Below are 23,185 nucleotides of genomic sequence, written 5' to 3' on the forward strand. Positions count from 1 at the left end.
GGTGGCGGCACCTGTAGTCCCAGCTACTCGGGAGGCTGAGGCAGGAGAATGGCGGGAACCCGGGAGGCGGAGCTTGCAGTGAGCTGAGATCCGGCCACAGCACTCCAGCCTGGGTGACAGAGCCTGGGTGACAGAGCGAGACTCCATCTCAAAAAAAAAAAAAAAAATTATATCTTCAGGCTGTGTGCAGTGGCTTGTGCCTGTAACCCTAGCACTTTGGGACACTGAGGCAGGCAGATCACTTGAGGCCAGGAGTTCAAGACCAGCCTGGCCAACGTGGCGAAATCCTGTCTCTACTAAAAATACAAAAATTACCTCAGCGTGGAGGCGCATGCCTGTAATCCCAACTACTCAGGAGGCTGAGGCACGAGAATTGCTTGAACCTGGGAGGCAGAGGTTGCAATGAGCTGAGGTTGTACCAATTCACTCCAGCCTGGGTGACAGAGTGAGATTCTGTCTCAAAACAAACAAACAAAAATCCTCACTTAAAGGCACTTGTTTAACCTGGTATAATGAGAAAAATTGGGGAAAATTAAAATACCATTACTTTTATTACACTTATGATAATGATTTTTTTAGAATATGTTTTAAATATATATATTTTTTTACCCTGGCTGCAGACTTATTAGGTCATTGTATATTTGCTGCCAAAATGAGCTCTGTTAGGTCATTGAATTTATGTAAAATGACCACCATATAACTTAACTGGTAGTAGTCCCAGCTATGTGGAAAGCTGAGGCAGGAGAATCGTTTGAACCCAGGAGGTGGAGATTATAGCGAGCAGAGATTGCACCACTGCTCTCCAGCCTGGCGACTGAGTGAGACTCTAAAAATAAATAAATAAAAACATAAATAAAACACAAAAAGTCATAAATGATTCTATTATTTTCTTAAACAGGCTTGCTGTAACTGTGTGAATATTAATACATCTATTTATTAAAGTTTGTTTCAGGGAGAAACCTTGGGTTTTAAATTCAAATAGCAAATAACCATAAAGTGGAATAATATGTACCTGAATGAGTCTAGTTGACCTTACTGCATTATCAAACTTGACTAGCTAAAGGAAACTTTTTTTTTTTTTGAGTATCAAAGCTCATTGACAAACCAGTCAGTCAAATCACACTTACTTTATAAGTTAAAAATAGTGTAGACTATATTGGAATACCTATTTCATGTCATGATTTGACCAAATACGTTTTTTAACTATGTTAATGAATAACATATGCTGAATCTATAAATAACTCATATGGAAGTTTTATCTGTAGTTTTTATTCTTGAAAAAATTTGGTAATCTTGGTTCACGTTTCAGTTATACTTATAAAAGAACCACAGTCCAGGCGCGGTGGCTCATGCCTGTAATCCCAGCATTTTGGGAGGCCGAGGCACGTGGATCACCTGAGGTCAGGAGTTTGAGGCCAGCCTGGCCAACATGGCGAAATCCCGTCTCTACTAAAAATACAAAAATTAGTCAGGTGTAGTGGCACAGGCCTGTAATCCCAGCTACTCGGGAGGCTAAAGCAGGAGAATTGCTTGAACCCAGGAGACGGAGGTTGTAATGAGCCGAGATCCCACCACTGTACTCCAGCCTGCGTGATGGGGCTCTGTACTGCAGTTGCTGTTCTCTTTGTTCTCCTGGGACTCTCCCTCAAGGACTATGCATTCTTTTTTTTTTTTTTTCTTTGAGATAGAGTCTTGCTCTGTTGCCCAGGCTGAAGTGCAGTGGCACAATCTCAGCTCGCTGCAACCTCCGCCCCTTGGGTTCAAGCAGTTCTCCTGCCTCAGCCTCCCGAGTAACTGGGATTACAGGCACATGCCACCATGCCTGGCTATTTTTTGTATTTTTAGTAGAGATGGGGTTTTGCTTTCGCCTTGTTGGCTAGACTGGTCTCCAACTCCTGACCTAAAGTGATCTGCCAGCCTCGGCCTCCCAAAGTGCTGGGATTATAGGTGTAAGCCACCATGCCAGGCTGAGGACTATGTATTTTTTGATATTACATGTGATACGGAAGAGGTGAGGTCACTGTATTGTCATTACTCATCCCCATTCTACCATGTACTAGAATTCAGTCTTACTTAGTCGTATATGTGACAGGAAGCCAGAAAGTTTCCCCAACCAATATTTAGAATTATCCACATTTCATGCCTTATAGCAATTCCCCCTAGTAATTTTTGTCATGGGTGAGGACTGTGACTTTCACTTGTTACTGTGGCATTGTCAGCCAGATCATGTTTAGAAAAGAAGACATATGTAAATTGAGGATCTGGGATTGAATTCCCTTAAAATATCCATGACTGTGTACTTTCTGGATACTGTTTGTGGCTATAAAACACACTTATCCCAGTTTAAAACCACTACGGTTTAGATTAAGGTTATTGAATTGTCTTAGTTTTCTACTTTCAAGACATGGTTATAGATTGCTTCTGGGTGGAGCAATTGTGGATGAGTCTTGAGTGTTACCTGTCTGTAGATCCACTGATGCAAGTTTTCTCTTTTTAAGCAAGGAGGTGGCTATTATTTTGCCTGGCACTTAACAGTGAACTGGGCCTGCCCTATGATGGGGATTTAAGGTGGATGTATCATAAAAGTAGAAGTGAGAAGACAAACAAGTTTCCCAGTATCTCAGGTGGAGTAAAAAATGTAGACCAGGAATCAGATATTACTCTAAGAACTTCCTAAGATTTGTATACTCCCCCACCTTGTTTTTTGTTTTGTTTTGTTTTGTTTTGTTTTGTTTTGTTTTGTTTTGTTTTGTAGAAACAGAGCCTCACTGTGTTGCCTAGGCTGGTCCTGAATCTCTGGGCTCAAGCAATTCTGCCTTGGACTCCCCAATTACTAGGATTACAGGCACGAACCACCGTGCCCGACTCATTTATTTTTTGTTATAAGTCCTTGTTTCTCCATAGTTATTATCAATAAGACACCAAAAATAAGAAGCCTATGTGTAAGCCTGCAAGAACAATAAAGGGTGGGGAATTTAAGTGGATTACCTTGTCCCATATCCTAGCCAGGCATAGAGGAAGAGAGAAATTTCAAATGACAGAAAGTGGGTGGGTTACACAGGTGCTTCAACTGGTAAAGTATTATTTATTAAGCTGATCTCGGTTCACTGCAACCTCAGCCTCCCGAGTAGCTGGGATTACAGGTGCCTGCCACCACACCTGGCTAATTTTTTTGTATTTTTAGTAGAGACAGGGTTTCACCATGTTGGCTAGGCTGGTCTTGAACTCCTGACCCCAGGTGATCTGCCTGGCACCTATAGATAGGTATCTTTTTGTTGTTTGTGTTTTTTTGTTTGTTTCCCACATTTTTATTTTGAACAACTTCAAATTAATAGCAAAGTTACAGCAGTTTCCTCCTGGTTCAGAATCCACTCAGGGTCATGTGTGGTATTTAGTTGCTCTTTTTAGTTTCCTTTAAAACAGAACAGTTCCTCAGCCTTTTGTGTGTGTCGTAACAATGTCACTTTTCAAAAGTTAAGGCTAGTTGTTTGCGGAATGACCCTTAACTTGAATTTGATTGTTTTTTCATGATTAGATTCAGGTTAGACAGTTTTGTCAGCAATACTGCATAAACAATGTGTCTTTTTCAGTACATCACACCATAAGTCAATAAATAATGCAAAATATTTAGAAGAATTGGACTCTGAAGAAATTATATAAATAACTGTTTTTCTTATTTTCTTTTCATATATGAACAAGAGTGATACATGATAAATCTGAATGAGCTATAAATAACTTTAAAAATATGCATAAAATAAATATTCTGGGCTGGACATGGTGGCTCACACCTGTAATCCCAGCACTTTGGGAGGCCAAGACGGGTGGATCACCTGAAGTCAGGAGTTCAAGACCAGCCAGGCCAACATGGTGAAACCCCGTCGCTACTAAAAATACAAAAATTAGTCAGGCGTGGTGGTGGGCACCTGTATTCCCAACTACTCAGGAGGATGAGGCAGGAGAATCGCTTTAACCTGGGAGGGGAAGGTTGCAGTGAGCCGATATCGTGCCACTGCACTCCAGCCTGGATGATAAGAGCTAAACTCTGTCTCCAAAAAAATTAAGTAAATAAATATTCCATGTGATAAGGTATTATGCCATTGCTTAATTGGCAGCATTTTTTCTTTTTTAGTGGTATGTAAAATAATGTTACTTATAATAAACAACATTTTAGAGCAATTAAATGTAAATTCTTTCTATTTACTTTGCTACCATTCTATTACAGATCGTTAACACTTTGCCCCTTGTATTCATTCAGCAAATATTGTGGTACTGAGAATACAACTATGAACAAAAAACATGGTGTGGTCTCTGTACTAGTTTCCTATGAATACTGTAAGAAACTACCACAAACTTAGTGGCTTTAAACAACACAAATTAGACTGGGCACCATGGCTCATGCCTGTAATCCCAGCACTTTGGGAGGCTGAGGTGGGAAGATTACTTGAGGTCAGGAGTTTGAGACCAGCCTGGGCAACAGGAAAACTCTGTCTCTACAAAAAAAAATGTAAACACACACACAACAACAACACAAAGTTACTGTTTGACAATTCTGGAGGTCAGAAGTCTGAAATAGACTTCACTGGGTTGAAGCTAAAGTGTTGGCAGGGTTGTGCTTCCTTTGGAACCTCTAGGGCAGAATCCATTTTCTTGTTTTTTCCACCTTCTAGAGGCCGCCTACATTCCTTAGCTCATGGGCCTATAGCTCCATCTTGAAAGCCAGTAGTGTAGCATCTTCAAATCTCTCTGACTAGCTTGCCTTCCTTTTTCACTTATAAGGAACCTCATGATGATTACTTTAGGCCTACCCAGATAATTCAGGATAAGCTCCCTATCTCAAGATCTTTGACTTAATCACATCTGCAGAGTCCCCTTTACCATGTACGGCAACATTTTCTTTTTTTTTTTTTTTTTTTTTTTTTTTGAGGCGGAGTCTCGCTCTGTCTCCCGGACTGGAGTGCAGTGGCCGGATCTCAGCTCACTGCAAGCTCCGCCTCCCGGGTTTACGCCATTCTCCTGCCTCAGCCTCCCGAGTAGCTGGGACTACAGGCGCCCGCCACCTCGCCCAGCTAGTTTTTGTATTTTTAGTAGAGACGGGGTTTCACCGTGTTAGCCAGGATGGTCTCGATCTCCTGACCTCGTGATCCACCCGTCTCAGCCTCCCAAAGTGCTGGGATTACAGGCTTGAGCCACCGTGCCCGGCCGGCAACATTTTCATAGCTTCTGGTAATTGATAAGGTCTTGGACATCTTTGGTGGGCAATTATTATGCCTACTACAGTCCCTGTCTTCATGGAACTTAAGTTCTAGAAAATCAAGTAGGCAATTACTATAGAATCTGCAAAAAGTACTCAGAAGAAGACAGAGAAAGAGAAATAAGATGAGAACAAAGAAATAATTGGATTGCAGAAGCTAAGGGAATGCTGTTAAGAGAGACAGCACCCACTGGGTTTTACAGTAAGTATCATTGGTCATGCTGGCAAGAGAAATCTCAAAATAGTGTGGTAATGGAGTGGGAATACATACTGAAGTGTATTAAAGAGTGAAAAGGGAGCTGAGAGCTGGGCGCGGTGGCTCACGCTTGTAATCCCTGCACTTTGGGAGGCCGAGGTGGGTTGATCACCTGAGGTCGGGAGTCCAAGACCAACCTGACCAACATGAAGAAACCCCATCTGTACTAAAAATACAAAATTAGCTGGGGTTGTGGTGCATGCCTGTAATCCCAGCTACTTGGGAGGCTGAGGCAGGAGAATCACTTGAACCTAGGAGGCGGAGGTTGTGGTGAGCTGAGATCGCACCATTGCACTCCAGCCTGGGCAAAAAGAACGAAACTCTGTTTCAAAAAATAAAAAAAATAAAAAGAAAGAAAAGAAAAGGGAGCTGAGAGCTGGGCGCGGTGGCTCACGCTTGTATCCCTGCACTTTGGGAGGCCGAGGTGGGTTGATCACCTGAGGTCGGGAGTCCAAGACCAACCTGACCAACATGAAGAAACCCCATCTGTACTAAAAATACAAAATTAGCTGGGGTTGTGGTGCATGCCTGTAATCCCAGCTACTTGGGAGGCTGAGGCAGGAGAATCACTTGAACCTAGGAGGCGGAGGTTGTGGTGAGCTGAGATCGCACCATTGCACTCCAGCCTGGGCAAAAAGAACGAAACTCTGTTTCAAAAAATAAAAAAAATAAAAAGAAAGAAAAGAAAAGGGAGCTGAGAAAGTAGAAATAGTGATTGTAGGCATACCTTTCAAAACACTTGACTGGGAACAAGAGACAAAGTTAGCATTGCAGTTTTTTGTTGTTGTTGTTTTGTTTTGTTTTGAGACGGAGTCTCGCTCTGTCACCGGGTCTGGAGTGCAGTGGCGCCATCTCGGCTTACTGTAGGCTCTGCCTCCCGGGTTCATGCCACTCTCCTGCCTCAGGCTCCCGAGTAGCTAGGACTACAAGTACCCGCCAGCACACCTGGTTAATTTTTTGTATTTTTAGTAGAGACAGGGTTTCACCATGTTAGCCAGGCTGGTCTTGAACTCCTGACCTCAGGTGATCCGCCCACCTCGGCCTCCCAAAGTGCTGGGATTACAGGCGTGAGCCACCGCGCCGGGCCCATTGCAGTTATTCTTAATGGTCTCACTGTGTAAGTCCATTATACAAATCTCTTCCAGAAGTAAGTGTTTGATAACTTTTTTTTTTTTGATTAAAGAAATGTATGGGCTGGGTGGGCGTGGTGGTAAACACCCATAGTCTCAGCTACTCAGGAGGCTGAGGCAGGAGGATAGCATGCCACTGCATTCCAGCCTAGGTGACTGAGTGAGACCCTGCTTCAGAAAAAATAAACCAAAAAAAAAGGAGAAGTGTATGATAGCTGCCAATAACTCACAAGCAAGAAGCAAACATCTATATAGCTTAGCCTTTTACTCAAGGTTTTTCACAACATAAGCACATCCTACCTTCTCTAAATGCCTTTCCTTATTCCAGCTGAGCTGGTCCTATTGTTCCCATTTCTATGTCTTAGTTCATGCTTCTTTTCCATTTTAGGTTTTTTGCTATTTCTGTCTCTTGCTTTTCCAGGACTCCAGGCTCATTATCTCAACCCCCACAACGTCTCCTTTCTTGGTATTTCAGCAGCACTTCTCATAGATCTCTTTTATTTTGAGTTCTTCATTTTTTACTCAGATGTGTTATAACAATGAAAATAATCACCTGATTTTTATTAAATTTTGTGATTCTGTACTCTATTTTGAAAGAATTCAGACTGAGAGGAAATGAAAACTAGGTAATACACTGAGATAGCCTTTTGTAGCAGTAAAATCTGAACTTTTTTCTTTTTTCAAAAATTCTTCCTAATGTTGAAAAACCACACCATATGAACAAGAAATTAGGGAGACTTCATAATCATTAGGGGCTTTCTGTATTTACCTTTGCTGGGAAGGAAAAAAGAAATCTTGGTTAATTCTACTTTGTAATGTCACTGTAATTTTTCAGGAGTACAATAAAATATATAGATTTATTATTGTAAGTCCATTTTAACTAATTTCTTCTCCCTTTGAAGGTCCAAGGGATGTCCTTCATTGCAGCAGTGCTCATTCTCAATTTGGAAGAGGCAGATGCCTTTATTGCATTTGCCAATCTCCTGAATAAGCCATGCCAGTTGGCCTTTTTTCGTGTGGATCACAGCATGGTATGAATGGATCATGTTTTCCTTTGTTTCTGTAGTTTTAATGCCCTCTTAGAGTGAAAAACAGTAATTGAAAGGCCAAGATAATCTCATCTATTGTAAACTTATTATATTATAGTTTATGAATGAATGTTTGCTGAGAAGACTCAGAAAAAGATGAGATTCTTAATGAGCAAGATTTCCTGTTAATGTTTAAGCATTTAATTTCCTTATTTCTAGACTATATACTTTCATAATTTTGTTGATTTTTTAATCTTTAGATGTTGAAATATTTTGCAACATTTGAAGTATTCTTTGAAGAAAATCTCTCCAAATTATTTCTTCACTTCAAATCTTATAGTCTTACACCAGATATATACTTGATAGACTGGTAAGTCATAACATACATAATATATAATAATGAAAAGGATATAAAGTATAACTTTTTATGTGTTTTAGAAACTAGAGTAAATCTCATTTGCAGGATTTTACATATAAAGATCCTTCTTTTACAAATTGAGAAACTTCCAAATTTTTGTGGGGACGCATTTGATTAAGAGCATGGACTTGGCTGGGTGTGGTGGCTCACGCCTGTAATCCCTGCACTTTGGGAAGCGAGGTGGGCGGAGCACCTGAGGTCAGGAGTTCAAGACCAGCCTGTCTAACATGGCAAAACCCCGTCTCTACCAAATATACAAAAACTTAGTCTCAGCCAGGCATGGTGGCTCACGCCTGTAATCCTAGAACTTTGGCGGGCGGATCACAAGGTCAGGAGTTCGAGACCAGCCTGACTAACATGGTGAAACCCTGTCTCTACTAAAAATACAAAAATTAGCCAGGCACAGTGGCATGCACCTGTAATCCCAGCTACTTGAGAGGCTGAGGCAAGAGAATCGCTTGAACCAGGAGGCGGGAGGTTGCAGTGAGCCAAGATTGCACCACTGCACTCCAACCTGCTGACAGATCGAGACTCCGTCTCAAAAAAAAAAAAAAAAAAACCCGTAGCTGGGTGATGTAGTCACAGTAGGCTGTAGCAGGAGAATTTTTTGAACCTGACAGGCAGATGTTGCAGTGAACCGAGATCACGCCACTGCACTGCAGCCTGGACAACAGAGCGAAACTCCATCTCAAAAAAAAAAAAAAAAGAGCATAGACTCTGGGCTGAAATCAGAATCTCTCAGTTTGTGTTTCAGTTTTTTGTCTATAAATTGGGAGTAATACTATCTTTATCTTGAGTTGTAGCGAGGGTGTTTTACATGGATTATCTTATTCAATGCCTAGCACATACTAAGCTCTCAGAGTTAGTTGCTATTTATTTTATTTTATTTTATTTATTTTATTTTTTTTTTGAGATGGAGTCTCGCTCTGCCTCCCAGGCTGGAGTGCAGTGGGGCGATCTCAGCTCACTGCAAGCTCCACCTCCCGGGTTCACGCCATTCTCCTGCCTCAGCCTCCCGAGCAGCTGGGACTACAGGCGCCCACCACCTCGCCTGGCTGATTTTTTGTATTTTTTTTTTTAGTAGAGACGGGGTTTCACCGTGTTAGCCAGGATGGTCTCGATCTCCTGACCTCGTGATCCGCCCTTCTCGGCCTCCCAAAGTGCTGGGATTACAGGCTTGAGCCACCGCGCCCAGCCTATTTATTTTATTTTTAACACACAGGGGCTTATGATAGTTATAGTAGTGTTTCTTTACTAAGGGCTTCATATTGTTTCTTTTTATTTCAAGGCTTTGTCCAGCTTTTTTTCCCCAAGATGACACCAATTTGAATTTTTAAATTTGATCTTCCTTACTTATATATTGTCTGAAAAATTTTTTAAAAACTGTAATAAATGTAAATACAATAATACCTTCTCCAAGTTACACATATGAAAAGCTCAGATTTTTTCTGTTCCACACACAATTTTACTTCCTAGACTTTCTCTAGCTTAAGGAAAAAAAAAAAAAAAAAAGGCCAAGTGCAGTGGCTGACACCTGTAGTCCTAGCACTTTGGGAGGCCAAGGCAGGAGGATTGCTGGAGGCCAGAAGTTTGAGACCAGCCTGGGCACCACAGCAAGACCCCATCTCTACAAAAAATTAAAAAAAAAAATTAGCCAGACATAGTTGTGCATTCCTGTAGTCCCAGCTACTCAGGAAGCTGAGGTGGGAGGATTGCTTGAGCCCAGGAATTTAAGGTTACAGTGAGCTGTGATTGCACCACTGTCCTCCAGCCTGGGTGACAGAACGAGATCCTGTCTATTAAAAAAAAAAAGTTATATATGTTGCCAAATCATGTATACTGCAGACAGGATCACCATTTTATTACTTGCGTTTAAAGTTCAAAGTTTTTTAGACTTTTCGTTTGTCATATTAAGACTAATGATATTAATGGTGTTCCTAATAGGCATACAGCTCTCCTACAACCTATAATTCAGGCACCAGTGTTTCTTCCATTTTTTACTTCCACCATCTTTAACAAGGCGTTTCCAGGGTTTTCACAGAAGGGGAGAGAACAAGGAGACTCACAAGGGAGATTTTGGGAAGCTAAGCCTAGAAGTATTACGCATCTCCTCCTCTCACATTCCACTGACCAGGACTCAATCATGTGGCCACAGCTAACTGCAAGTGAAGATGCAAAATGTGGTTTAGCTGTTTCCCAGAAAGAAAAAGAAATGGTGTGATAAACAGCCAGTTTCTACCACACATACTTTTTTCTGTTTAATCATAGCAACCACTTAAGATATGTACTGTAATTTATACCACTTACTGACGGGGAACCTAAAATTTTGTTTTTTATTTTTTTCTTTCATTAAAAAATTTTTTTATTTTTTATTTTTATTTTTTGATACAGAGTCTCGTTCTGTTGCCTGGGTTGGAGTGCAGTGGCGCAATCACAGCTCCTCCCACCTGGAACTTCTGGGCTCAAGCATTCCTCCCACCTCAGCCTCCTGACTAGTGGGATTACAGGTGTGCATCACCATGACTGGATAATTGATACTGAAATTCTGATAGGCTTGGGTACCATACCTGATATTTCACAGTTAATAAATGGCAGAATAGAAACTAAAACCTCAGCAGTCCAGTCCCAGAAACCATATTCTTTATAAAGTTAACTATAACATGACCAGTACTCATTTTACTGAAGAAGAATATTTATGGTTTTTTTACTTATAAGAGAGGTGGGATTTTAGAACTGAAAGTAATCCAAACTCATTATTTTAGAGCTGAAGAAATTGAGATGCGGAAGTAGAACGTCATAGCGAAGGTCAAATCATTGCTGTTTAAGTGTTATACAATATAAAGAAACAGTTTTTAAAGAAAATATAATGGCTGGACATGGTGGCTCATGCCTGTAATCCTCACACTTTGGGAAGCCAAGGCGGGCAGATCACCTGAGCTCAGGAGTTTCAGACCAGCCTGGCCAACATGGTGACACCCTGTCTCTACTAAAAATACAAAAATTAGCTGGATGTGGTGGCCCGTACCTGTAGTCCCAGCCACTCGGGAGGCTGAGGCATAAGAATTGCTTGAACCCGGGAGGCTGAGGTTGCAGTAAGCCAGGATCACGCCACTGCACTCCAGCCTGGGCTACAGAGCAAGACTCCGTCTCAAACAAACAAACAAACAGAAAAACAAAAAACATAATTGCAACAAGGTAACAATGTATATTGCATTTTCTAAAAGTTAATTTCTTAAGCTATGTGGTTTAATGGAATTAAAATAAGATTTCTTTTTCTTTTCATTCTTTTGAATTAAAAAAATTTTTTTTGGTCGGGCGCGGTGGCTCAAGCCTGTAATCCCAGCACTTTGGGAGGCCGAGACGGGCAGATCACGAGGTCAGGAGATCGAGACCATCCTGGCTAACCTGGTGAAACCCCGTCTCTACTAAAAAATACAAAAAACTAGCCGGGCGACATGGCGGGCGCCTGTAGTCCCAGCTACTCGGGAGGCTGAGGCAGGAGAATGGTGTAAACCCGGGAGACGGAGCTTGCAGTGAGCTGAGATCCCGCCACTGCACTCCAGCCTGGGCTACAGAGCGAGACTCCGTCTCAAAAAAAAAAAAAAAAAAAAAAAATTTTTTTTTAGTTGACGCATAGTAATTGTACATATCCATGGGGTACATACTGATGTTTCTGTACATATAATGTATAGTGATGAGATCAGGGTAATTAGCATATCCATCATCTCAAACATTTATCATTTCTTTGTGTTGGGAACATTCAGTATAGTTGTCCTATTTGAAACTGTATGTTATTGTTAACTACAGTTACCCTACAGTGCTATAGAACACTAGAACTTATTCCTCCTATCTGGCTGTAATTTTGTATATTTTAACAAATTTCAGCCTATCTCTTCCTTCTCTCCACCCTTCCCAGCCTCTAGTATCCTCTGTTCTACTTTTTACGTTTATGAGATCAGCTGGCCAATGCTATGGCTCATGCTCATAATCCTAGCACTTTGGGCGGCTGCAGCAGGCTGACTGCTTGAGTTCAGGAGTTTGAGACCAGCCTAGGCGAGATGGTGAAACCCTGACTTTACAAAAAATACAAAAATTAGCTGTATGGTGCATGGTGGCATATGCCTGTAGTCTCAGCTACTTGGGAGGCTGAGGTGGGAGGATGGCTTGAACCTAGGAGGCTCAAGTGAGCTGACATTGCACCACTACATTCCAGCCTGAGCGACAGAGTCAGACCCTGTCTCCAAGGAAAAAAAAAAAAAAGAAAGAAAGAAAAGGAGAGCAACTAGCATTTTTTAGCTTCTACATATGAATGAGAACATGCAGTATTTCACTTAACATAATGTCCTCTGGTTCTATCCATGCTGCCACAAAGGACAGGATTTTATTCTTTTTTGTGGCTTAGTAGTATTCCATTGTGTGTACCACATTTTCTTTATCCATTCATCTGTTGTTAGATACCCAGGTTGATTCCATATCTTGGCTATTGTGAATAGTGCTGCAATAAACATGGGAGTGCAGACCTATCTTAAACACACTGATTTGGAATTCCTTTGGGTACATACCCAGGAGTGTCATTGCTGAATCATATGCTCCTTCTATTTGTAGTTTTCTGAGGAACCGCCATACTGTTCTTCATAGAGGCTGTACTTTACATTCACAACAACAATGTGTAAGAGTTCCCTTTTCTTTGCCTTCTTGCCAGCATTTGTTATTTTTTGTCTTTTTGATAATAGCTGTCCTAACTGGGGTAAGAGGATACCTCATTATGCTTTTGATTTGCATTTCCCTGATGCTTTTTATGTTGAGCATTTTAAAATTATATTTGTTGGTCATTTGTATATCTTCTTTTGAGTAATGTCTGTTCAGATCATTTGCCCATTTTTTTAGTTGGATTTTTTTTTTTTCGTGGGATGGAGTCCCTCTCTGTCGCCCAGGCTGGAGTGCAATGGCGCAATCTCGGCTCACTGAAACCTCCACCTTCAGGGTTCAAGTGATTCTTGTGCCTCAGCCACCCAAGTAGCTGGGACTACAGGTGTGCACCACCACATCTGGCTAATTTTTGCATTTTTAGTAGAGATGGGATTTCACCATGTTGGCCAGACTGATCTGGAACTCTTGACCTCAAGTGATCCACTGCCTCAGCTTCCCAAAATGCTGGGATTACAGGCATGAGCCATGGTGCCTGACCTTTTTTTTTTTTTTTTTTTTTTTTTTGCTGTTGAGATGTTTAAGTTCCTCATATATTTTGGCTATTAATTTCCTGTCAGATGAATAGTTTGCAGATATTTTCTCCCATTCTGTGGGGTCTTTTTTTTTTTTTTAAACAGTATTGATTGTTTTATTTGGTGTGCAGAAGCTTTTTAGTTTGATATAATCTGCAAATGGGAATTCGTTTGTTTTTGGTTTTGGTGCCTATACTTCTGAGATCTTACTAATAACATTTTTTCTAAGACTAATGTCCTGAAGCATTTCTCCTGTGTTTTCTTCTGATAGTTTTACAGTTTTGTGTCTGACATTTAGATACTTGATCCATCTTGAGTTGACTTTTGTATAGGGTGAGAAGTGGGGGTTTAATATCCAGTTTTTCCCCCAGCACCATTTGTTGAAGAGACTGTCCTTTCCTGAATTAGTGTTCTTGGCATCTTTGTCAAAAATCAGTTGGCCAAAGACACGTGGATTAACTTCTGGGTTCTCTATTCTGTGCCATTTTTCTATGTATCTATTTTTATGCCAGTACCATTCTGTTTGCATTACTATGACTTTGCAGTATATTTTGAGGTCGGTAGTCCAATGCTTCCACCTTTTTTTTTTTTTTTTCCTTAAGATTACTTTTGTTGTTTGAGGTCTTTTGAGGTTTTATATAAATTTTAGGATAGTTTTTTTTTATTTCTGTGAAAAATGTCATTGGAATTTTGATAGGGATTGTATGGAATCTATAGATTATATTGGGTAGTATTGTCATTTGAACAATATTAATTCTTCCAATCTGTGAACATGGGATGTCTTTCCATTTGTTTGTATCCTCTTCAATTTTTTCAGTGTTTTCCTTGTAGAGGTCTTTCACCTCCTTGGTTAAATTTACTCCTAAGTTTACTGCTTATTATTTTTGTACCTATTATAAATGTATCCAGTTTTCTGATAGAAGAATGATGCCTTATTTAGGCACTAATGTCTTTTATCATCTTTTCTGTTGAAAATCTTTTGTTTTAACTTGGAGAGTTTGCCTTTCACGCAATACCCAGTAGATTATAGAATGGTGAGTGAATTTTGCCAAAGAGATGGAGCAGTTGATCTTAAGACAGGTTGTTGTTAAGAATACGCATAGGTGCAGTGGCTCACACCTGTAATCCTGTTACAGGTGGCTCATACCTGTAATCCCAGCACTTTGGGAGGCTGAGGCGAGTGGATCGTCTGAGGTCAGGAGTTTGAGAACAGCCTGGACAACATGGTGAAACCCTGTCTCTACTAAAAATACAAAAATTAGCCAGGCGTGGTGGCAGGCACCTGTAATCCCAGCTATCGGGAGGCTGAGACATGAGAATCGCTTGAACCCGGGAGGCAGAGGTTGCAGTGAGCCGAGATCCTGCCACTTCACTCTAGCCTGGGAAATAGAGCAAGACTCTGTCTCCAAAAAAAAAAAAAAAAGAAAGAATTTGCATGGTATTCAAGGGATAATTTGAGGAGGCGAGAAGAGTACAGATGACATTTAAACTTTAATTCTTAACAATTCACAACCAGTAGGTTTCATGTAAATGGTATTAAGCTTTAAAGTAGAAAAATAAGTAATGGCATTGGTCAAATATGTCTTTTCAGATCTTCTTTTGTTTAGGATTTTTATTTTTTTAACTTTTTTGAGACAGGGTCCCACTCTGTCACCCAGACTGAGTGCAGTGGCATGATCACAGCTCACTGCAGCCTCAAAATCCCAGGCTTAAGCAGTCTGCCCACCTCAGCCTCTCGAGTATCTGGGGCTATAGGCACACCACTACACCCAACTAATTTTTGCTAATTTATAGAGATGGGGTCTCACTATGTTGCCTAGGCTGGTCTTTAACTCCTGGATGCAAGTGATCCTCCCTCATTTGCCTCCCAAAGACTGAGATTATAGGCATGAGCTACCACACCCGACTAATTTAGGCTTTTTACAAAAATTAAGTTATTGGCGGGGTGCCGTGGCTCACGCCTGTAATCCCAGCACTTTGGGAGGCTGAGGCAGGCAGATCACCTGAGGCTGGAAATTCGAGACCAGCCTGATCAACATAGAGAAACGCTGTCTCTACTAAAAATACAAAATTAGCCAGGTGTGGTGGCACATGCCTGTAATCCCAGCTACTCAGGAGGCTGAGGCAGTTGCAGTGAGCTGAGATTTCACCATTGCACTCCAGCCTGAGCAACAAGAGCAAAACTCCATTAAAAAAAAAAAAAAGAAAGAAAAATTAAGTTATTTTTTAATGTATTCTCTTCCCGTCCCCCAAGAGCATTAGAGTTAATCAGGGAAGGACCCAAGAAAATGGGAGAAGGGGCCGGGTGCGGTGGCTCAAGCCTGTAATCCCAGCACTTTGGGAGGCCGAGACGGGCGGATCACGAGGTCAGGAGATCGAGACCATCCTGGCTAACACGGTGAAACCCCGTCTCTACTAAAAACTACAAAAAACTAGCCGGGAGAGGTGGCGGGCGCCTGTAGTCCCAGCTACTCTGGAGGCTGAGGCAGGAGAATGGCGTGAACCCGGGAGGCGGAGCTTGCAGTGAGCTGAGATCCAGTCACTGCACTCCAGCCTGGGCCACAGAGCGAGACTCCATCTCAAAAAAAAAAAAAAAAAAAAGAAAATGGGAGAAGGGTTTTTTAATACAGGACTGAGATCCAAGTTAAAATACTAATTCCATTAAGAAGGAAAAAAAAAATCCTCCATTGTCAGTCTTGAGAAGTATGAGCATGGGGGATAGCAGGATCACAATTGATGTAGGGGACAGGAGAGAACTAATGAAGAGTAAGTACTGTGTACTAGAACCTGAGACTAGGCACTCCTCATTTTGAACAGTGAGTATAGTCTCTGTACTATCAAAAGTGGTTTTTGTCATATAATTAAATATGTGTTTGTAATTTAAGAAGTAGGGATGGACTTTTGTTTCATGTCTCTGTTGAGTTTATTATATACAAATCCCAGAGACATTTTTGTGGGATAGGAATAAATAAGTGACAGTGTAAAAGGACTTTTAAAAAAATTATTTTGTGAGGAAGCTTTTAGTTCCCTTCCTCAAATCCCATCAGCACTACCTCAAATAAACACACAATCAGTGTAAACAATTGTGCCCTTTCTTTACCAAGGCAACTTCAAGACAAGTCCTGTAATAGTTACTCTCCTCACTTCCCCAACCAGAATGCCTCCCAAAGAACCACTGGATAAAGAATTACATGGTCAGACATTGTCAGAAAGGTTGGGAAAAACCATTTTGGTGGTTCTATTGGAAGGTATACATGCTTCAAAAGAAGTAGTAAATAAAGCTGCGTGGAGGGAAAAAGACAAAACAAAACAATAGATGTTTGTGCAAGGGAAAGAGAAAAGAGAGAAGTCAGATTTTGGGTTTATATTAGGTGACTAAAAGATGATATTTGGGTTCTTCATACAATAATAATAACTAATTTTTATTTAGCATTTCTTGCATACCAAACACTGATGTAAACACTTTTACATTTATTAACTACTATAATTTTTAAAACAATCCTGAGAGGTAGATAGTTTTCTTATAATTTACTAATGAAGAAACTGAGGCACAGTAAAGACAACTATCCTGCTTAAGGTAACACAACTAATAAGTGGCAAATTCAAGATTCAAATTCAGGCATTCTGATTTCAGAGCTCATACCCTTAACTACCAGATTATTCTACCACTCTAGTAGATATTAGGCCTTTCCTCTACATAAGGTTGTAAATTCACATACTTTTGTTATTTATTATTTAATTTCCCACTACTCAAGTTTGAGGGAGGAAGGCTATTTTATTTTATTTATTTTTTTTAGACAGGTCTCACTCTGTCGCCAGGTTGGAGTGCAGTGGCACAATCTCGGCTCGCTGCAACCTCTGCCTCCTGGGTTCAAGCGATTTTCCCACCTCAGCCCCCCACGTAGCTGGGACTACAGGCTTGTGCCACCATGCCCAGCTAATTTTTGTATTTTTAGTAGAGATGGGGTTTCACCATGTTGGCCAGGATGGGAAAGCTGTATTTTATTTGCCTTTTTATCCCTAATAAACACTGTTCTTTTTTTATGGAGATGCTTACTGAGTAAATGAATCAATGAATGAAAAATTTCAGTGACCATTTTTCCCTCTAATTTTAGGATCTTCACACTATATAGCAAATCACTACCACTTGATCTGGCCTGTCGAGTCTGGGATGTATTTTGCAGAGATGGGGAAGAATTTTTATTTAGGACTGGATTAGGAATCCTCCGATTATATGAAGATATTCTCCTGCAGATGGACTTTATTCATATAGCACAGTTTCTAACTAAATTGCCAGAAGATATCACATCGGAAAAGCTATTCAGTTGTATTGCAGCCATTCAGATGCAGAATAGCACCAAAAAATGGACTCAGGTAGAGTGACATTTTCCTATTTCTAATAGATGTGTTAAAGCAGTTGACTTGTAAAAAAATTATGTATTTCTTAAATGTTAGTGCTTAAAAATATGTCTTTTAAAATTAATTTTTGACTTCTAAGAAGCAAGAATTTAAATCAAATTGCTCACTTTTCAGCTATCCAAACCTAGGGCTTTATTTTATTTTATTTTATTTCATTTCATTTCATCTATTTTTTTGAGACAGAGTCTCACTCTGTCGCCCAGGTTGGAGTGCAGTGGTGCGATCTCGGCTCCGTACAATCTCCATCTCCCGGGTTCAAGCGATTCTCCTGCCTCAGCCTCCCAAGTAGCTGGGATTACAGTCATGTGCCACCATGCCCAGCTAATTTTTTGTATTTTTAGTAGAGACAGGGTTTCACCGTGTTAGCCAGGATGGTCTGGATCTCCTGACGTCGTGATCCACCCACCTCGGCCTCCCAAAGTGCTGTGATTACAGGCATGAGCCACTGCTCCCGGCCGGGCTTCATTTTATTTAAGTCCAATAATATCAATTTAGTGAAGTACAACCCACCGTAGTCATTTATTTGTCAGAGTAGTTATTTGGTATTTCAAATAGACAACAATTTTATTATATTAAATACCTGCTGTGTACTAGGGTTTGTAGTTGAAAGAATATATAATGTATGGTCCTGGCTTTTTAGATACTTAGTCTTATTAGGAAAGTAAAAGTATTGGCAATCTAAGTCAAGTGACATAAAAGGACAGCAGTGTCACTCAATCCATGAATATATAAACAATTGGCATTATTAAATTCACAGTCTTATTTGTTCAGAAAATGTTAGTTACCAAATAGTAATTTCAGAATATTTGGCAATTGGTAAAAATTGGAATATAATCATATTTCATGATTAGAAAAAAATAAAGAGGATTTGAGAATGGCACACTTTCAGGGGACAGAGTTAAGTATGATAAAGCTTTTTCCCATTTATAGTTGTTTAAATCTCTTTAATCTAGGTGGTAGTTTTTGAGGATTAATCTTTATTTCATATAATTTTCAGGTCTTTGCATCTGTAATGAAGGATATTAAAGAAGGAGACAAGAACAGTAGTCCTGCTTTGAAAAGCTAGTCTTCAAAATTGACAGACTAATTGACGTATAAAATGTGGTTTTTGGATAAAGGTTTTTTGTTTCCTATGTAAAAGGCATGGAAGAAAATGTTGGAGATATCTAAAAGAATCAAGAGGTGGAAGACTGCTGATTTTACATTTTATGGCTGAAGGAAATGAAATGAGTAACTTATTGACAGTATTAAACTATTATTTTGTAGGTAGAGTCATTTTTCAAAGGAAAAAGTTTAAATGGTGAGTTTATACTCCACAATTTGGAGTAAACCATTTAATGCAATAAATTTTTAAAATAGCTTTGGAGATACTTCAAATTTTTACATCTTTTCTTTTGTAACAGTTACCACAAAGATACTCTGGAGGCTAGAGAAGGATTGTTAAATACTATTGTTAACCTCCAAAGTACTATAGTACAGACATTGTTTCCAGTTCTGACCTTTTGAAGATATTATAGACCAGTAATAAACAAATTTGATTGTAAATTTAAGTCACTGAAGATGTCATTTATCTTCATTCACAAGTTGAGGCAAATTTGAGTTACCCAGGAAATGAAAATGTTGGTGGGAGATTGTTTATTGTTTGTTTAGATGTTTTTCCACAGTATCGTGTCCATTTGTTTTTTAAGGGAAATTTGTTGTCTTCCTTAAGGAATTCCTATCACTCAGAGAATTTTAGCCGTTCTGGTTCTAGTGTAACAAATTATTCATCTAATAATTTGACATTAAGAAAACTATAAATAACTGGTAGAAGGAAAGTTCTTTGCACTTTAGTGGATTGAAGACTTTATACTTTGAGAGTAAGTCCAAAAACATATATGATGTTTCTCAGTGATAAGTGTAAAAAGTAATGAATCCTCAGAGTTTTTAAATAGCATGCTACTTGGCAAGACTTCATATTTTTAGTTACAATTCTTCCACTGCCCATAGAAACAAAATTTGTTAACTCCAGTTTGAAATTTGAAATCTAATATGTAGCTAAATCTGTGACTTGTAAAACTCTATACATAACTTTTCTTAATCAGTGGAAATAAGAATAAAAGAAAAAGGTAAAGTTAATTTTTTTTTCTAAGTCTACATCCTAGCTCTTGATTCAATTGCCTGAAGAAGCTGTGTGAGGAGATTAGTCTGGTTATTGGTTCCTTTATCTGTCAGTGCCATCTTAATCTCTTCACATATTACACTAAATGCTGCCTATAACCCATCCTCATCTTCTTTACTCATCATTGCTTTCTTCAAGGAAGGTCTTGATACTGCCTCGTCTACCTCATTATCCGCTAGTCTAGATAGTGACTCTTTGGAAGATTGGTAGCCCTGAATGAGTTATCCAACTTCCACTTCCTCACATTGTCCACTTTGCATAGGTTTGGGAACTTAGCAGGTGCTAAATCCTCATGCCCATAGAGGCGAAATACTTTGAGGAATGGGAGCATCTCTTCACTGTGTTCTTGGATCAGCCTTCTCTCATCCACCAAGAAATGCATGGATTTCCCTGCCAGCTCTAGGAAGTAGTGCTGCATGATTGAATCATTCTTTGATGAATTCTTTCATTGTAACATAGGGAGTCATTTCCAAAAAGGTAGATATGAGCTTAAAGTAAATTGACTTATGAATGCTTTGCCTGTGGGCCCAACAGTGTCATGACCCTCCAATTGAAACATAGCATGAATTATTTTTATGTTGAGTTCTTGAACTGCTAATCAGGTGTATATTTCCTTGAAGTCCAGAGCAGGATCCAGGTCAGATGAAGGAGGTGGTATGCCTGGCTTAACTGCTGAAAATAGAACATTGAAACTCTTCACAATGTGCTGCATTGGGTTTCTGCTTGGCTTTCTCACTGAATGGTAAATTGGGGAAAATGCTGCTTTTACTATTTTGTGTTTTATAGCAACATTGATAGCATTTTTCCAGTCAGGTGCTGTCCAGGAACATTTCCCTTGGAAGATCTGAACAGAATGATCTGGCTTGATGTATTTCTTGAGCTCTAGTACCATATCATAGAATAGGTTAAATGTAGCCAACAACAATGTCAGGACAATTGACATTGTCCTTACAAGAGTGAATGCACTGTGTTTTGGAACTGCTACTAGAGCCATACATGAGGCAGCGAACGCATCTTTAGGTGGTGGCAAGGCTATATCTGATTGACAGAGATCTCTGATCTCTAATGACATATTGCTATTGTCCTATTATGTTTAAATTTGAATCTAAATCACTTGAGTGTTATGAGTGATGGCTATATAACATGCCATTTGGTTAGATTTACAGTGTTTTTTTTGTTGCAGTTTAGTTTGAAACAGCACTTAAGCACACTGTTTCTGTTAGTGGTATATAGTTTTCAAACTAACAAGCCTGCAATCCTTGTTAGTGTAGTGACTGCCTCTTTAGGAGTATGGGACCCTAGGGTGCCCATATATTTTTACCCCATGGGTCATTCTAGTCTACGGACTACTAGTAGAACCCTCAAAAGGTAACTGCCATTATAGGGACTTACTTATTGGAAACTGGTAATATAATAAAATATTGGGTCGGGCGCGGTGGCTCAAGCCTGTAATCCCAGCACTTTGGGAGGCCGAGACGGGCGGATCACGAGGTCAGGAGATCGAGACCATCCTGGCTAACATGGTGAAACCCCGTCTCTACTAAAAAATACAAAAACTAGCCGGCGACATGGCGGGCGCCTGTAGTCCCAGCTGCTTGGGAGGCTGAGGCAGGAGAATGGCGTAAACCCAGGAGGCGGAGCTTGCAGTGAGCTGAGACCCGGCCACTGCACTCCAGCCTGGGCGGCAGAGCGAGACTCCGTCTCAAAAAAAAAAAAAAAAAAAAAAAAAAAATATTGAAGGAGGGGCCATGGTCTTAGTAGGTTTTAGGATGACCTTTTAACTCCAGTAACTACTTCCTTGGTATTGGTATCCCTGATAGAGGGAATATAACCTCTGGCAGTAATCTCATTCAGTTTATACTACCTGACTAAATTTAATCATACTTTTATGTATTTGTTTCCTCAGTTGGACCTAAGTTACTATATTTCTTTTTCTTATTTTTTTATTATTGTACAGTTTCTTTACCTTTCAAGTATAAATGTGTATATAAAATGTAAATACAAGGAATTCACTAAAAACCACTCATAACAATTACTGTGTAAATAAAACTGGTAAGCCGAGTAATTACTTGAAATGTGAGTCTTCATTACTTTGGGGATATCTGTTTTATTTAACTACATCTCAAGGAAAAAAAGGAAATAATTTTTGTTTTTGTTTGCCAAACTGGTCTTCCAAGGAATGCACTAAGCCTTCTGTCTTTTTAGACTGGCAGTACTGGCAGCTAAAATATTGTACTGTATCTTCTCTTGAGCCCAGTATGTAGGAAATATGTGATAATTCACATGGTCAGTATATGGCAGTTTTTGTTGTTGTTGTTAAAGTATATTTTCAATTAAAAAAACTTTTCCTAAAATACTCAAAATAATGTGAAATTTAATATGTGTTTCATTTGTCTACTCAATATATATATTTCTTACTTAATGTTCCTTTATTCCAGGTCTACATTGCCTTATTTAAATGCTGTTAGAAAAAAAAAATGCTGTTAGAAGACTCCAGTAACTCACATAGTTTTCTACAGTCAGCTTTTGCTGATGTCTTTTGCATTTGTGACTTTTGAGTGTATTTGTTTGACTTTTGGGTAGCATTTGCAAAAGGACATTGACATTTTCAAAATCTCTGACTTCAAGATAATAGCTTTCCTTGTAGCTTAGGAACTAATGTTATTTTGACCTAGGCCTGTCAACTCTTTAGAGTCTGCACTACTGAAGGGTATAATTCTAAAGCAGATGATCATGAAATAATTTATCTTACTTCATAATGTCATATGATTTATTTTTATTTTTCATTTTGTTTTTGTTTGGGTAAGATAAAATTATTTTATATTCCAAAAATGTATTCAGACAGCAGGGACTAGTATAAAAAAGAGTCAAAAAGGCCAGGCGTGGTGGCTCACGCCTGTAATCCTAGTGCTTTGGGAGGCCGAGACGGGAGGATCATGAGGTCAGGAGATCAAGACCATCCTGGCTAACACAGTGAAACCCTGTCTCTACTAAAAATACAAAAAAATTAGCTGGGTGTGGTGGCAGGCGCCTGTAGTCCCAGCTACTCTGGAGGCTGAGGCGGGAGAATGGTGTGAACCTGGGAGGCGGAACTTGCAGTGAGCCGAGATCACGCTACTGGACTCCAGCCTGGGCAACAGAGCGAGACTCCGTCTCAAAAAAAAAAAAAAAAAAAAGGGCAAAAAAGTGTGAGGTAGCATTGGACTTACGTAAGTTACATTAAAATTAAAATTTGTCATGACTAATTGATAGTGTCAGAAAGCAGTCTTCTGAGAGGAAAAAATGTTTTTGTATTGATTC

General features: G+C 39.7%; 1 protein-coding gene across 2 annotated transcripts in view; it reads left to right on the forward strand.

The window, feature by feature from the left end:
• The window catches only part of TBC1D12 (TBC1 domain family member 12), a 149,800-nt gene extending 130,706 nt beyond the window's left edge, over positions 1-19,094 (forward strand). For both annotated transcript variants that reach the window (XM_033225065.1, XM_033225074.1), the window contains 4 exons: positions 7,540-7,668; positions 7,926-8,035; positions 17,421-17,679; positions 18,722-19,094. In XM_033225065.1, the coding sequence (XP_033080956.1) occupies positions 7,540-7,668; positions 7,926-8,035; positions 17,421-17,679; positions 18,722-18,790 (567 nt within the window). In that variant the 3' untranslated portion in view covers positions 18,791-19,094. The remainder of the gene's footprint in view (positions 1-7,539; positions 7,669-7,925; positions 8,036-17,420; positions 17,680-18,721) is intronic.
• Positions 19,095-23,185: the final 4,091 nt, after the last annotated feature.

The sequence above is a fragment of the Trachypithecus francoisi genome, unplaced genomic scaffold (genome assembly GCF_009764315.1).
Source record: "Trachypithecus francoisi isolate TF-2019V2 unplaced genomic scaffold, Tfra_2.0 Contig01436, whole genome shotgun sequence".
NCBI classification, from domain to species: domain Eukaryota; kingdom Metazoa; phylum Chordata; class Mammalia; order Primates; family Cercopithecidae; genus Trachypithecus; species Trachypithecus francoisi.